General features: G+C 38.7%; 2 protein-coding genes across 10 annotated transcripts in view; one reads left to right on the forward strand and one right to left on the reverse strand.

The window, feature by feature from the left end:
• Positions 1-13,026, reverse strand: part of COL4A6 (collagen type IV alpha 6 chain) — a 256,618-nt gene extending 243,592 nt beyond the window's left edge. For 5 of the 9 annotated variants that reach the window (XM_070256862.1, XM_070256861.1, XM_023633926.2 and 2 more), the window contains exons 1-2: positions 12,613-12,880; positions 12,368-12,419 (exon numbers count right to left, since the gene is read on the reverse strand). In XM_070256862.1, the coding sequence (XP_070112963.1) occupies positions 12,368-12,419; positions 12,613-12,623 (63 nt within the window). In that variant the 5' untranslated portion in view covers positions 12,624-12,880. The other 4 variants (XM_070256859.1, XM_023633922.2, XM_023633924.2 and 1 more) reach the window with 4 other exon arrangements.
• Positions 13,027-14,088: 1,062 nt separating this feature from the next.
• COL4A5 (collagen type IV alpha 5 chain) overlaps positions 14,089-16,743 on the forward strand; it is a 225,583-nt gene continuing 222,928 nt past the window's right edge. Inside the window, exon 1 of the mRNA XM_001490419.6 lies at positions 14,089-14,668. Within this exon, the coding sequence (XP_001490469.1) occupies positions 14,588-14,668 (81 nt within the window). The 5' untranslated portion in view covers positions 14,089-14,587. The remainder of the gene's footprint in view (positions 14,669-16,743) is intronic.

The raw sequence follows: 16,743 nt of genomic DNA on the forward strand, positions 1-16,743 counted from the left end.
TCTTTATATATATATTAAAACATTATTGTTGCCTAAAATATTTCATAACTTTTTAAATAGAAAAGAACGATTACATAGCAGAATATCTTTGTAGGAAATGCACACTAAAGTATTTGGGAGTGATGTGGTGTCATGTTGGCAACGTACTCTCAAATGGTTAAAGAAAAACTTTTTGTACCATACTTGAAACTTTTCTGTAATTTTCAGATTCTTTCAAAAATTTTACAAAGACAGTAAAAGACACTTAACACTAAAAAGAAAAAAAATTGATAAACAAAAAACCTTAAATAAACACATACTCTCACAGGTATACAGGAGGGCATAACCAAACTTACAGAGTAATATACACGAAGAAATGAATAGAGAGATCTTTCAAAATAGAGAAAGGAACTGCTGTCAATTTGGCTCTGAAGTACAATATTTTAGGTCAGAACTCTCTTTTCCCCACTGATTTATACTCTGGGAGAGTATAAACTGGGAGTCCAAGTATAAAGAAGCAGCAACCTCTCTCAGCACCTGTGGCCATCGCAGCTATTAGGGAGATTGGGAGCTTCAAGCTACTTTCATGGCTTCACTACTGGAGAGCTCAGGTTGAGGGCTCAAAACAGGTGCTAAACATCAAACCAGAGAAAGCTACAGATCTCTTCCAACTTGACCATTGTACCTTCAATTCTTCTGGTAGTCCAGTAGAGAGAGATTTAGGAGGTAGGCAAAATAGTAGAATGTTTTAATTGACTAGGCACCTGGGTGATGTTACAACTTTTTGAGCAGGGGATGGATAAAAGTGGTGATGTAGGAGGATAGCATATAGAAGGAAAGATACTAAAGGAAAATGTGGTTAAAGCTAGAGTGTTAGTCTTTATAATACAAATACAAATTCAAATAAATGAAAATAAAAGTAGCAGACTCTTGTTTTGGGCAATTGTCTGGCATAAGAAGAGTCGGCAAAAGACCCACTGATCATGTCAGTATTTCCTTCAAATAGTAATCAGTACAGTGCTTTGTAGCCAAATTCTCCTCTCTTCCTGGCTTTTAAGGGCTTCATAGCCTGACCCTGCTCCAATCATCCATAGTCATTTTCCTCCACTTCTGTGCTTTAGCCAGGTAGTTCTCCTCACTGTTCTCCACTCAACCATATCCATTCCTGCTAGGGCTGCAGTATATGATTGTTCATAGGGTTTACTGCAAAAAGAAACTTGATTGAGGGAGCTGAAATCCATATTAGTTGCTGCGCACCAAGGAGTGAGGCTCGGTATGGAGCTCTGAAGAAAGTGTGCCTTTTTCTAATTTCCTCAAAGATGCTGCACCCTGACACCTCCTCCATATTTTTGTTTATGTTCTGACCAGCTTGTCTCTCCAATATTTAATAGGAATGCATTTTTTAATCAAAGATGAAACATCTGTCCTGATAAATATAGGTATATTTATAGAGACCTAGAGAAGAAAACTTGAAATCAGGAATGTCCTGGAAAAATCTAGAATACACAATATCCACATTTATCATTCATTTTCTACTAGCCCTTTAAGGCCCAGCACATATCCTACTTCTGTGAAGCCTTCCCTAACTACAATCTATATTGACTCCGTCCTTCTTTCACCTTCTATAGTACTTCATTCTGTCCCATGAATTTTAATACCTGATTATCATATAATCCAGTGTTTTAAAATCCTGGAGGTATTTCAGCAGTTCCACATCTGATTTGAATTTTATTTAAAAAATATATTTTAAACCATTTTAAAGCTGTGATAAAACACATCATGTACCATTCAGATGGGTTACATACCAAACATTAACACACTGGAAACCACCACTGATTGTGTTAATGTGGCTGACAAGTTAACAAGTTAATGGTGTGTGTGTGTGTGAGAAAGAGAGAGAGAGTGTGTGTGAAAAAGTGAGAGTAGTGTGTGTAGACATGGAAATACAGATTTTCCTGCTATGTCTGCCTAACTGAAGAGTATCCTGAGTTATCAAGACAGAGTGTTAAACAGAAAAGCCCTCAACCCACAATGTCCACTATTTATTTGGATACATCACCATTTTCTCCACATTCTATAACCAAAATAAAACAGAAATAAACTGGAGACTAAGAATGCTATAGCTCTCAATTTCATATTTTTATGCTTTTTCTTTCTTATTGACTTTACAAATAAATAAATGTAAAAACTGTGAATTATTAGCAAAACACTTATTTTGGTATGGTTTTTATATTGGGGGCCGTATGAGATTTTGTTTGGGGGAAAAGGGTTCACCACTGCAAATTTTGAAAAATGCTCTAATAAATCTTTTTCTTCTTCATCATCATTACATCAACATCAACATTATTATCTATGAGCATGCTCTGGACATCTAATTGCATGCTAAGTGCCGGTAAGTATTTAGGCAACTTAATCACATCTCTGAGGCGAGGTCACATAAATCTTATAAATCTAAAGTTGATCCTCATCTGTAAGCAAACTGCTACACTCAAAAACAGAATTTAGAGATTCTAGCCATTTTAGATTTTCTTTGCCAACTCTCTTCCCTCTGGGTAAGAAAAAATGATCACCCAAAGCTTTACAGAGCAAGAAGAAATACCGCTTAACTTTCATTCCCTCCCCAAGAGAAAATCTGTCTCCCAAAGGACCAATTCAGCCTCTCGGCCAGAGGTTCCAGGCATTTCTGTGAAAGCCTGGTCTCTCTGAAGTAAATGCTGTAGAGTTTTATGGACAGGGACATTTCTACTGAAGAGCATCAAGTCCCCCTCAGTACAAGGGAACCAGATTGAAAGATAATGGCAAACTAGCCCTATTGTTGTTAGACAAAGGGGAACTGAGACTTCAAAGATGCCTAGGGAGGTGCCTTCAGAAATAATCTTTAGTTGGGACTCTAGTCTCCACAGGAGGTTACAAAGGTAGGACAGCAGATGTAGAGTGGCTTTGGGGAAACTGGAAAGAGTATAACAATTCTCTTTTTCTCCTCTAGGAAGGTTGAAAAACAAATTCAACAAATAATTTAGCAATTTTCTCTAAACTGCCCCCAAATTGGGCTCAGCACTCATTTCTAGTACAGAGGCAATCACAATGAGTATTGAGAGAAGAATATCAACAATAGTAATTCTATAGCTATTAATATATTTAGTGATTTGTCCTAAGGCCATAGTTAGTGTTGGAGCCTGTATTCAAACCTAGGAACATTTGGCTCCAAGTTTGGAGCTCTTTATTTTTTTACCATACTATAATCCATAAAGGGAAAAAAAATCAGAAAATAGACCTCTAGACTTAAACATGGAACCCAAAAAGAGCTTGAAAAAAGACACATACCTCATGGCTTGCCTAAATTTTATAAACCTGGAAGGGGCAGATATGTGCAAGAGGAGTGAGCTCTCCATGCATAAAAGGTTTGTCAGTGCTGGACACAGAGTAGGTGGCCAGAAATAACTATAATGCCTATTATACTCCAGCCAGAGAAATACACCTTAGCACAGGCATTAGGTAAATGCTCTGAGGTGTCAGCGAGCAAATTAGAGTGCAGGGCAGGTCTGGCCTTTCCTATGTCTCCACTGCGTGAGCCTCTTCTCACACAGTGCTCTGTCTACCACCTTCCACTTCACCCTCCCTATGCTCCAGTCACACTGGTTTAGTACTTGCCGTGGTCCTCCAAACAACAGGGATGACCACAGTAGTTGGCACATAGTAGGCACTAAATAAATATCCATTGAAGGAAGGAAGGAAAGAGAAACATGGAGAGACAGAAGGATAGAAAGAAGTGGAGACTTGAGAAAAATATTCACTAAAGTGGGCCTTAAGGGAAGAAAAATACGTCCATCTGCAGAGACAGAAGGAAGGCAGAGGATGAGAAAAGAAGGGTGTTTCAAACAGAAAGAAAAGCAGGAGGAGTGACTATGCATGGCATGTTGAGGCAACATCAAAAGTATAACTGTGATCTAAACATCAGTATGAGGACAATAACAGGAGATGGGGTCTAACTGGGTAGGCAGGGCCAGATAATGATGGGTATAGGGAGCTTTCACAAATGTTGGAGTGGCACGATCATATTTATGTCTTAGAATAGGCCTTTTGCTTGCAGAGAGAATGGTCAGGAAAAAGAGTGGGCAGCAGGGAGTGACTGAAACCAGAACAGTCATGTCTGTTGTAAGAGTTCACACAAGAGATGATAAAAGGCCTGAATTAGAGAGACAGCACAGTATAGTGCGTTTTAACCCAAATTTTGCCATTTGCTGGATCTGTGATCTTGGATAAGTCAGTTAATCTCTCTGGGCTGAGAATATTTGCCCTATATATTTCACAGGGTAGTCTTGAGCAGCTAATAAAATAATATTGAGAAAGTACTTTGTAAACTTAAAGCACTAGAAGTTTTATGTCATTATTGAAGTGGTGGAAGAGGGAAAAAGAAACGAGGGGGACAATTGAGAAATAAGGCCATTCTTCTAGACATACAATCTACAAAAAAGAGAGTCTTCTCTGACATCTCCCTTTTTCTCATCTTGTCATATATCAGTTGTAAAAATTAGGAAATGCCTTGTAACAAGGTTGTTATTTTTCCATCAAAGCAATTTTTATTAGAGTTAACGTTAGTAATTCTTAGATAAATGGGGAAAAGACAGTTGTTGCAGGCCATTAGGAGAATATCTGTCTACTCATTTGAAAGTCATCTATTGATCACCTACTATATGCTTGACAATACCCCGGACGTTGTAAGTACAAGGTTGAAGAGGGAAACATAGACATATAAGTATAGGAATTTCATGACTATGTGGTAGGTGCTACCAAAGGGGTCCAAAGTATGTTTTCAGCACAGGGGAAGGAGGAATAAATTCTTTCTGAAGAGGTCTGGGATGGTTTCATAGAGTAAGTGACATTTTATCTGGGTATTAAAGATTGAGTAGGGGGGGTGGGGGGAGGGTACGAAGGGGGAAGTGGTGTACCCACAACATGACTAACAAAAATGTACAACTGAAGTCTCACAAGCTTGTAATCTATCATAACATTAATAAAAAAAAAAAATAATAAAGATTGAGTAGGAGTTCACTAGGTAGAGGAGAAGGTGTAGACGATGGAGAAGAACATTCCAGATAGAGGGGACAGCATATACCAAAGCAAAGAGATGGGAAAGAACATAAAGTAGTTTGGGAATGGAGAGAGAAGTTCAGTCTGAATGAAGTATAATGTATACTATGAGTTTGAGAAGGAGGAGTGGCAAGAAAAACACACACACATGAGGCTGGAAAGGTAGTTGGGGCCAGATAATGAAGGTCCTTAAATAAGCCAGGCCAAGGAGTGTGTATTGTAATCCTGGAAGAAACAGAAAAACCAACAAAGGTTTTAAATCAGGAGATAACATAATTGGACTTGTTGTTAGTAAAATAACTCTGGTGGCAGTGTAGAGATTAGAATGGAGGCAGGAGGTAGAAAAACTAGTTATGAGGCTATTGATAAGTGATGATGTGGTTTGGAACTGATAGAATATGAACGGAAAAGCTAGATTCTACAGATTTTTGTAAAACTTGTGGAACTTGGTAAGAAGGACGGAAATAACGACTTGGTGGCTGATTCTACAGTTTCTTGCTTGAAACTGAGTGGATGGTGATGACATTTAACAAAGACGAAAAAGACAGCAGGTTTGAGTGTCACAGGAAGGACCAGAAAATGAAAATTTTTGGATACATTGTGTTTGGGGCAATACAAAATAATAATAGCTGGCATTGGTTGACTGCTTATTCTAAGCTCTAGGCATTATTTTAAGTGTTTTGTATATATCAACTCCTTGACATACAGGTACAAGGGCTTAGTAGGTAATTGCCAATATAGGTTTGGAGCACAAAAGAGATGTCCAGGCTGGAAATATAAATTTGATAGTCATCAATGTATAGGAAGCATATGAAAACTGTTGAGGCAAGAAGGCAAAGGATGAACTGCTGAGAAAACATCACCGTTTTAGTACCAGGAAGTGAAGATTGTAAGCTCCATGACAGCAAAGATCATTCCTGACTTTTCACCACTGTGTCACCAGAGCCTGCCATACTATTTAGAATACAGTGGTTGCTCAATAAATAAATGTTTAATGAATAAAATAAAAATATCAGAGAAGTATAAGGAGAAACAATGAGGCATAGTGTTTCGGAAGTCAAAGAGGGAAAGGTGGTTTCAGAATCACTGGAAAATGCCAAACATTACAGTAGAGAAGTCAGATAGAATGGGGACTGCAAAGAAGCTACTGGGTCTGGTAATTAGGCAGCCATTGGTAACTTGAGAGAGGGCAATTTTAGCAGAGTAGACTTAGTCTAGACTGTAATAGGCTTAAGGGTAAATGACTGTTGAAGAAGAGTAGACAATGACCAGGAATTTGGTGGTAATGTGATTGAGGAGGCTAGTGTTATGGAGGAAAATGAAGCCATGTTTTTTTTTAAATTTGTTTCTATAATGGAAAAGACTTCAATATTGTTTGTAGAAGAAAAAAAGAAATCCTAGGAGAGGGATAGATTAAAGATGGTAAGAGAGTGGATAAAGGCTCTTAGCTAATTTTCCCATCGCTCTTTTCCCTTGGCCATGTTTATCTGGTCTTCTACTTACACTTAGCTAGATTTAAAACAAATTAAATCCCTATGATCTGCCTCACTGGGACATTTAGTCAGCATAAAAGGACTTGATAGTTTAATACAGCATGGTGCTTTCCTAATATGTTCTTTGTGTATGTGTATTTCCTGTCATGTATACAGGAGAGGACAAGTATATACTCCAAGCATGGTGGTGAAATTATGGAATTATCCATATAATTGAGGCAAGCACAAACCAATATGCATTGATAATTGAAGTCAATCTATTTGTTTCATTCTTATATTAATAAAGTAATTAGGGGAAAAGCATACTTTCCTCCTGTGACCTGGCTTGAGTATGAGCTTTTGGACTATAGGAGCATATTTACCGGAGACTCCCTAATATGCCCAAAATCTAAAATATTGTTGGCATTCAGAGTCAATACAAATGACTTCACCCCTGAATAAGCATTAGAAAGTTACAATTCGTTTATTGTAAAAACCAGTCGCATACCTAATGGTTCTTTTTAATGCCATGGATTACTTTGGCAGTCCAGTGAAGCCTATGGACTCTTTTTCAGAATAATACAGATGGTCCCTGACTTATGATGGTTCGACTTAGATTTTTTGACTTACAGTGGTACAAAAGCGATGTGCATTCAGTAGAAACTGTACTTCCAACATTGAATTTTGGTCTTTTCCTTGGCTAGCGACATGCGGTACAATACTCTGTCATGATTCTGGGCAGTGGCAGCGAGCTGCAGCTCCCAGTCAGCCACACAAGAGGGCAAATAAATGATACACCACAACAATTCACTTTTAGTACATATTCAATAAGTTACATGAGATATTCAACACTTTATTACAAAATAGGCTCTGTGTTGGATGATTTTACCCAACTGTAGGTTGATTTAAGTGTTCTGAGCACGTTTAAGGTAGGCCAGGCTAAGCTATGATGTTTGGTAAGTTAGGTATAGTAAATGCATTTTCCACTTAAGATATTTTCAACTTATGATGGGTTTATCACAATGTGGCCCCATTGTAAGTCGAGGAAGATCTGTATTTTTAAGTGTAGTCAATAAAATACATGGGATTACAAGAGAAACCAATTATACTGAAATACAATCATCAAAATATATAATAAAACAAATTTATGCAATATAACTGCTTATAAATTTAGGCAATATAACTGCTTCTTTAGTAACACATTAAATAATAATATCTATTTTCCCCTCCTTGCCTGTCTTACAATATGTTTGTGTTTGACCTGTCAATAATGTAACTATATAATCATCTATGTGTTATCCATTTATGGAGTCATTTGATGATTCATTTGATGATGTACTCATACATATATATCAGTATTCCCAGTCATCCCAAGATATATATTCTATGTACAAACATACAAATATATGTTACATATTGTAATTATCAATAGCTAGCTGATACAGGATATTTGCTAGCAGGCAAAGCAGAAGACTACTTTAAAAATTTATATTAAGAGAAGGAAAAGACAAGCTACAGACTGAGAGGAAATGTTTGCAAACGGCATATATGGCAAAAGACTTGTATCCACAATATACAAAGAACTCTTACAACTCAATTATAAGAAGATAACCCAATTTTAAAATCAGCAAAAGATTTAAATAGAAATTTCTCCAAAGAAGATACACAAATGGCTAATAAGCACCTGGAAAGATGCTTAACATGATTAGATACTAAGGAAATGCAAATTAAAACCACATTGAGATACAACTTCACATCCACCAGATGGCTATGATCAAAAAGACAGACAATAGTAAGTGTTGGAAAGGATGTAGAGAAACAGGGAGTTTTACACATTGCTGGTAGGAATGTGAAGTGGTACAGCCACCTTGGAAAACAATTTTGCAGTTTCTCAAAAGGTTAAATATAAATTTTTCATACAACCCAGCAATTTCATCCCTACATATCTACTTGAGAGAAATAAAATATATGTCCACACAAAGATTTGTATGTTAATGTTCATAGCAGCATTATTTATAATAGCCAAAAAGTGGAAAGAGCCCAAGTGTCCATCAACTGGTGAATGCATAAACAAAACGGGGTGTATATCCATAATGGAATATCAATGTTAAATATTTATAGCAATACTAAAAAAGGCGTAAAATACTGATACATGCTGCAGCATGAATGAACCTCAAAAACGTTATGCTAAGTGAAAGATGCCAAACACAAAAGATTACATGTTATACGATTCTATTTATATGAAATGTCTTCATTTTATATAAGAGATAGAAAAGTAGATTCATATTTGCCTGGGGTCAAGGATGGGCTTGGGGATTAACTGTAAACAGATATGAAAGATGTTATTGGGATGATGAAAATGTCCTAAAACTGGATATGGTGATAGTTGCACAACTTGGTAAATTTACCAAGAATCATTGAATTGTATGCATAAAATGAGTGAATATATGGTATGTAAATTATATCTCAATAAAGCTGTTTTAAAAAAGAAAAAAAAAGAATTCCTAGAGACACAGCCCCAAACAAGGCAAATATTCCTCTTGACCCCTAGAGTAGGAAGGGATTTTCTCCATCTCTGAAAAACCTCAACCCTCTATTTATACTTTGATGACTGCGAATACAACTGAAAATCACAGTGGAAAGGACAAACCTGGGTGAGTTACAACTTTAAGGAAAGAAGTTTGTACTTCAATCAGACCTTGACTTGAATGTGGCTAGAGGCATTTTATCTATGCTCTTTGCTGAAGGGACAATAGCCATATGTTTTGTCCCCCTTTTATTTTTATTTTTTTTTAGATTTTTTTATTTTTTCCTTTTTCTCCCCAAAGCCCCCTGGTACATAGTTGTATATTCTTTGTTGTGGGTCCTTCTAGTTGTGGCATGTGGGACGCTGCCTCAGCGTGGTTTGATGAGCGGTGCCATGTCCGCGCCCAGGACTGGAACCAACGAAACACTGGGCCGCCTGCAGCGGAACGCGTGAACTTAACCACTTGGCCATGGGGCCAGCCCCTGTTTTGTCCCCTTTGCCCCTTCCCCACCCAAAAAACTCTCCCACTAGGCTTTGACTTTTAAATATGTTTGGTTGTATTAGAGCCTTTCCTGAAAGCAGATTTGGGGCAAAGTGGGAAGAAAACATAATGACCCTGACTACTTCGGGACATATTTTAACTCCTAGATGTGTTGGTGTATGGTGCGATAGGGATCTTTCTAGTCTTTTCTCTAACACGATGCAGATACATGCAGATAATAATTTATCACTAAGTATCCTATCTTTTAAGGAATATCATGACCACCCTCGTATGGGAAAGTAAACTCCTAGAGAGTTAGAGACTATGTTTAAATAAATCTTTGTGTGCTGTGCCTTAGGCACTTAATAACCAAACATGGCTATGGATCTTTTGAAATCCAAGGCTCTATCTCGTTCAGATAAATTGAGCAAATATTTCATCTGGATGAATATCACTACTCTTTTAAAAGAAATTTAATGGAAACTCATTCTTTAATCCTGGGTTTTAACATTTAGCTCTCCATTCCTTTAAATAGCACTGCTTTATAAACTCTGACAAAGAAAGAACTCAAAAGAACCTAAATGACCCTATCTTAAATCCTCGCCACTATTCCATTGTTGGCAACTTAACTCTCACAGTGAACAGACTTTCTCATCGTGAAGCACAACATAGTTCCTGTCAATCAATTTATGTTATTTTTCATTAATATTAGTCAAACTAGGTATGGAGAATTCAAATGTCTAAAACTATCTGAAAGAGGAAAAACATTACAAACCCAGAGGATAAACTGGAATTGAAAGTAGAAGATGAGAACCAGCCAATATAGGTGAGAATCCTGTACAGAGTACAAAGAAAAAAAAAAAACTTCCCCTCAGACAAGTCACCTTCTGAGAACTTACCCTGTGACTCTCCTCTTTTCTTTGCCGTTTTTCCAAAAATTAAAAAATAGCTTTAAAACATCAAAGATACTATGCAGAAGTAAACAACAGGTGAAGAAAGGAGCTCTGGACTTAAATGAGGCAAAAAAAATAAAGTATTGTCAGTATATCTCAAGGTTTATTTTAGTCTTACCAGGGTCAATCACACTGACATAGCAGGAGACATTGTAAAACAATCAGACAAGAGTCTAAAATCCACACACCAAAGCAGTGCTTGATTTTGGAGACACACTTCATTGCTTCTAAGAATTGAAGGCATCATCCTCTAGTGACTTTTAAGGATATCAAGTGATAGGATGCAATGTTTGGGAAGTCTCCAGTTATTCAGAATGATTTGTTAATGCTATTCCCAAAAGTATACTGAATACGCTCAGCCAGACTGTGAAAATAAAGGTTGTGCTGGAGGGTATTCTGTCCAAGCATGACATTTTCACAAGTGGCAAGATTCCCGGAAAAATTGTTCACTAATCAAAACCTGGCATTTTCAATAAATGTAGTATTGAGCCTCAAGGTAACACATAACTAAACATGTATACTGGAGGAAACAGATGGGGAAGTGTACAGAAGCCTAGATCAATACTTTTGCTTACAAAATCTAGAATTTACCTACATAAGAGCTGATTTCTGAGTTAAGGGGTCACAAGATGTTAAGTCAAGTTTTCTGGCTTCATCCTCTTTTTGCAAGAGAAATTATTTCACTTCATTCTGATATTTTCTTAAAGACATATGCCAAGACAAAGAAATCCATTTTTTTCCCATAAATGTATTAGGTAATTTTAGTTGGTTGGATTAAGGATGGCTCTATAAATAGTATTTACACTATATAAAAAATATTTAAAGTATTGAAAATAGAGCCAATCAGTTAAAATTGTCAAAATCTACAAGGTAAATATTCGGAATATATATTCATCTGTCACCTATATAGTGCATGACTTTAGCTATTATTAAGAGTTTTTTTTTTAAAGAGTAGTGAAATAGTACTCAACAGTTGAAGAACTTCATATTCGAACTCAGCAGTTAACTTTATTTCTGCCAGCATAAGTAGCTAGTGAGACTGGAAAACTGCAGCATCTCTCATTATTTGGGTCACTCCACATTTTGTAAATTATCCTAGTAATTCCACTGGAGGTCTCTCTACTTTCTGGGATCCATTAAACTTTTCTTGACCAGATGTCTACAGAAATTCCTTTGCCTGCAGTCTCTAGCTGATTTGATGGACGATATCTAAACAGTCTATGAAACGTTAACTTTTAGGATTTTTTTTCTATTCTAACCACTTTAACTTTTAATTTTCTGATGACACAGAAAACTAGTAAAAGCAAACAGGCAGAAATCGAACATCATCTATCGGTATCAGTTCAGTTCAGGTATTAAAAGAATCCAGATGTCAGCTGGTACTGTCAAAGGACTCACAAGCGAATACTGAAGTTTAACTCCCATAATATTCACGGAATTTTCAAGTTCCACCCCTCACGCTCTCCTCCCACTCTCAAACTTGTGTGCCAATTCACGTTCGTGTAGACATGGGAAAATTACATTTCTTCTGCCTTGGAGATCAATGTAGAGACAGGCATCACATGTCAGTCATCTCAAGTTGTCCGGGAAGAGGCTCAGAAATGTGTGTCTCTTGTGTCTTCTACTTTTATTTTCCCAACCCGTTATGAAGTTTGAAACAGAAAGATGCCTGAGTCTCAAACTTATTAACCTGACATTGTGCTATTCCACTCTAAGAACCCCATTAACTCCCACCAGAAATCAGAGTGATGTGAACTCTGTCTCGCAGTGCAACCATCTGTAACCCCCTAACACAAACACAAGAGGTGGGATGGGGTGGGGGTCAAAGGAGGAGGAGGGAAAGGGCTCGGGAGAAGAGACTCACCGCTCCTGCCAGTTCCTCTGTCAGGCACAACGTAACAAGCAGCAGCCACAACCTGAAACGGGAGGGAGGGTGAGTAACATGGGCTCTCTAGGCTCCAGGGTCCTGCGTTTGTCCATAGACCCCGGACCCTTTTTGCTGCCTGCCCCCACTTTCTCTGCAGTGACAGAAGTTCAAGTATAGTCCCGGTCTGGCAAAGTAGCCTAAAGTAGGAAAGAGGAGGGGAGCTCGGGGCAGCAACAGCTCACCCAGGGTGCATGCTTGCGGCTCCTCCGGAGCTGGGTCCCGGGAGACTGCTAAGCGGCTTGGCGGCCCTGGCTCATAAGGGCTCCGCTGATGCTTGGCGGCTGCTTCCTAATTCAGGAGGACGGGGTAGGGGGGCGAAGTGGCTCACTTCGGAAGAAACTAAACTCAGCTCCTAGATAAGAAGTGCCCCAAAGGGAAACACGCTCAGCGGTGCCCGCTACAACTTGCCGCACTCAAAAGATAGTTCCATGCACCAGGAGAGGAAGGAATGGAGGGGAAGGGGGCGGGGTTCTCTGCTGTCAATCATCCCCCCTACCTTGGGCAGCCGGTCGTCTTTCTCACTTGCAGGGGCCTCTACATATAACATTCCCACGCATCTCCATAGCTTCAGGCAAAAGCCCATTGAGACCTATACGCTGAGATGTAAGCAACTATGCATCATACACTTCCATAAACCACTAACTGTTACACATATATCGATTAAGACATACGACTTCTACATAGACAAATGAGCCCCAAGTGTCCTTGCACACTTGCCCAAAATGCATACAACACTGATTCTAATTGATTGTATACTAAGCTCTTGGGGTGGTGGTGGCTTCTGGAGTTGTAAATCTACCCTAAGACAAGTAGAACCTAAGGATGAGTGGGCCCCCATGAAATAAGTCCAAAGCCTTGAGAGACTCTAAAGTGGTAAATTCTAGGGTCTAAGATAACAGAGCTGTTCTGAAGAATTCTTCAGCAAATCGCTGAAAGACCCTCCAAGGAGTCCACATAAAGTGTTTTCTGGGCCTGTTCGTACTTTAAATAACCTATATGTCAGAATTACCAAAGTAGTGTTCAAGTCTATCTGGGAGACATCAATTCGACTGCCATTAACTCCATATAAATATTTCCAATTAGGTTTTTGTGTTAGTTTCAAGGAAAATTGCACTACCATTATTTAATTTCCTGTCCTAAATCCCTCTGAAACAACTGCAATGAGAGTCAATATCTTTTTTGTTCGTTCAATATGAGGTAGATATTAATTATAGCATCCAATGTAGTAAATAAAAAGATATGATTGTATTACAATAACATTCAACCATATAATAATATCTACTGAAAGCTCCAAAATCTTATATGTATGTAATATGCATAAAGTCTTCGCATGCCTATACATATATTCATTTTCTTAATTCTTTGGTTACAAGCATACATTTATATAAATATATTTATATATTTACAATATTTTCGCATATTCTGTTGTACGCAGAATCTCTGCCCTGCGATCAGGTGGAAGGCAAAGAACACCAGCAGCCCAAGGAGCAGCGACCAAAATTTGTTTCTAATCATTAACAATAAAAAGGCCCGTTCCTCTGAGATCCATCCGCTAAAAAAATAGTCCCAGCTCAGGTCTATTTGTAATTGGCTTTAGTGCTCATACCAATGAGAGTAGGACTGGGCAGGGGAGAGTAGTATCGACGGAAGGTGCAAGTGGACGAATAGAAAGGCTTCCTAGTTGGGCTCATGGTGCTCAGTCGACTGGTCTGGAAGTTTCCCTCCCCCAAATAACTGAGCGTCACTCCCTCGCAGGTTGCTGATACAGTCTAAAGCTGTGGCGGAGTGATCCTCAAATTCCCCGGTGCTGGTGGGGAGGGGGCGGTGCGGGAGAAGAGAGGGAGGAAAGTAGATCTGTGGGACTTGCGTGAGGAAAAAGTTTGCAAGTCTGGACAGAAGGGAAAAGTGCTTCCGAGAGACTAGCTTTGGGGAGGGGAGGGGGGAGGGAAGAATAGCTGCTGCTTCTTTTTTTTTTTCCCCTCCACTCTTAAAAAGCTTGTTTCTCCTCACCCAAACCGACCGGCACAATTGGGACACCCTCGCTGTCCCTCTCCGGCTCTAGCTCTCTCCCCATAAACCCTCGAGATTATGTCAATTGGTCAGAGCCAGCCAGGGATTTCGTGCGGGTGCTGAAGAAGCTGCAGGAGCCGGAGAAGAATGAAACTGCGTGGAGTCAGCCTGGCTGCCGGCTTGTTCTTACTGGCCCTGAGTCTTTGGGGGCAGCCTGCAGAGGCTGTGGTAAGTCCTTCCTTCTACCTCCCCCCGCCACCCCATCACCTCATTCTCAAGCGGAAATCACTTTTTGTCCCTTTTACCTTACTTTCTCCTCGACCTTGGCTAGGGAATTCAAATTTGCCTTCACTTGTTTAGGAAGAAACATTATTTACAACGCTGGTAACTCAAGCCTTCGGAAGACCAAAGGAGAGATTCAAGTGTTTAAAAATAGGGCTGCTGGCTTTTCTGCAGCTAGCTGTTCGGGGGCAAGTGCAGAGCCTGAGGTGGGGAATGCATGTTCAGAGATCACTGGGCTCTGGGGGGTATTTCAAACTTTTCCTCCCCACCCTCCGCCCTCGGGTGTTTCCCTGCCTGCCGGCTAACCTTTTCGCTAGTTGTACCCAACCCACGCACTCATTAAACTTTCTCTATAGTTTAATATTTTGGCTTTTCTAAAATCCAGCTTCTATCAAAGCGTTAATCGTGCCCATGAAGGTCTTCCCTTTTGCCCTTTCCTTAAACAACGAACCTCCCCTCACCTCTGGTCAATAAAGCCTCTGTAGAGACTGTGTCCCCCTTTTGACATTCTGATTGCAAATGCTCAGGTAACACACTAGCAAGAATGAGGTGAAGACAGCTGTCCTCAGGCTTCAGCTCTTCTGCATCTTTTTTTATATATATATAAAGTTCTGGGTTTTTGTTTTTGTTTATTTTTTTTAAGCTTACTAAGGCACCTGAACAAATAGAGAATTTGCCCATCACCTATTTAAATGAACCAAATTCTCTTTTTTCAAAGGAGAATGAGCGTTCTGGCTTAAAGGAGAGTGGAGGAGGATGCACATGTGAAATGACAGAGCAGAACCTTCCACTCAGTGTTAAGAATGTAGAATTAAACCCTCCAGATATCTCCTAGAAGAGTATCTGGATAGTCCCACCCACTGTCCTTTGGGGGATGAGAGACAGATGTATAGGAACGAATGGCTTTGTCCGAGAAAATGTTCTCCAGCCTGAAGCTCAACGTCCTTAATTTCACTTAACTTCTAAAGAATTAAGTACGTGATAAATTATGTAAAAGTTATATTTGAGTGATCTTAATGAGTGTTTTTAAAAACACTTTAATGTGAGATCATGGCTTAGGCCTTCACATGGTTGAATGACTATCAATTCTTTATATGCAGCTGCTATATTATAACTTATCTGGGTCCACTTTTAAGTTAGCTGTCTAGCTTCTCATACACTCAGAATGCCTCAGATTACATTGCCCTCCTAGCCTCCAGAAAGTGTGTACTCAAGGTATGAAAACTAACTTTCATATTATTCTAAGCACAACATAATTATGATAGCAAATCTGCTGAAAAAACCATGCACATCAAATATTTTTAATTACACTTATACTTCTTCCTCCATCAAAGTAGATAGATAATTTAAAATTGCTTTTTAATGCAAACCATCTTAATAGGGTAAGGTTTAGCCACTCAATAGTGCTACAGACCCTTGGTAAAACCACAATTGTCTTGCTGAAAAGAATTGCTTTTAAAAACATCTTCTTGGTGCTTACTACTTATGGCGTTTGGCCCAGGGGCAAAGATTTTGCGGCTGTTTAAGTATTTCTGATTTTTTTCTTTTGAAAATGCTTTTAATAAATGTGCACCAGTTACCAATCATACAGGTATGTATAGCAATATTATACATCAATTTATATTAAATCAGGTTTTCTTAAAATGAGATTTCTTTTTATGATTGACAAAACGGGAGCAAGCTTGTTTTCTTGGACTCTAACAATTGAGTGTTCGTGAAGAAATTACAGAAGACACTATGCAGTTTTTCCCTTTTTCCTTCTTTGTAATTTTTAAAGAACATTTCATATCCCATTTTCCTATAATAAGATATTATGCCTCTAATAAAACTAGGGGTTTGTTTTTTCTGCTTCACACGTCAATATCCTAGTTAGATGAATGTTTTAATCATCTCAAAGATATGAATGGTATCTGCTCTCCATACTAGTGCTGGGGATATTGGTGACCTTCTCCAGAATAAACTACATGGTAGTGGGGCTGGTTGTTGACCAAAGTAGTCTAATATTGGGACTTTTATATCAG

This window comes from Equus caballus, chromosome X (assembly GCF_041296265.1).
Source record: "Equus caballus isolate H_3958 breed thoroughbred chromosome X, TB-T2T, whole genome shotgun sequence".
Classification (NCBI taxonomy): domain Eukaryota; kingdom Metazoa; phylum Chordata; class Mammalia; order Perissodactyla; family Equidae; genus Equus; species Equus caballus.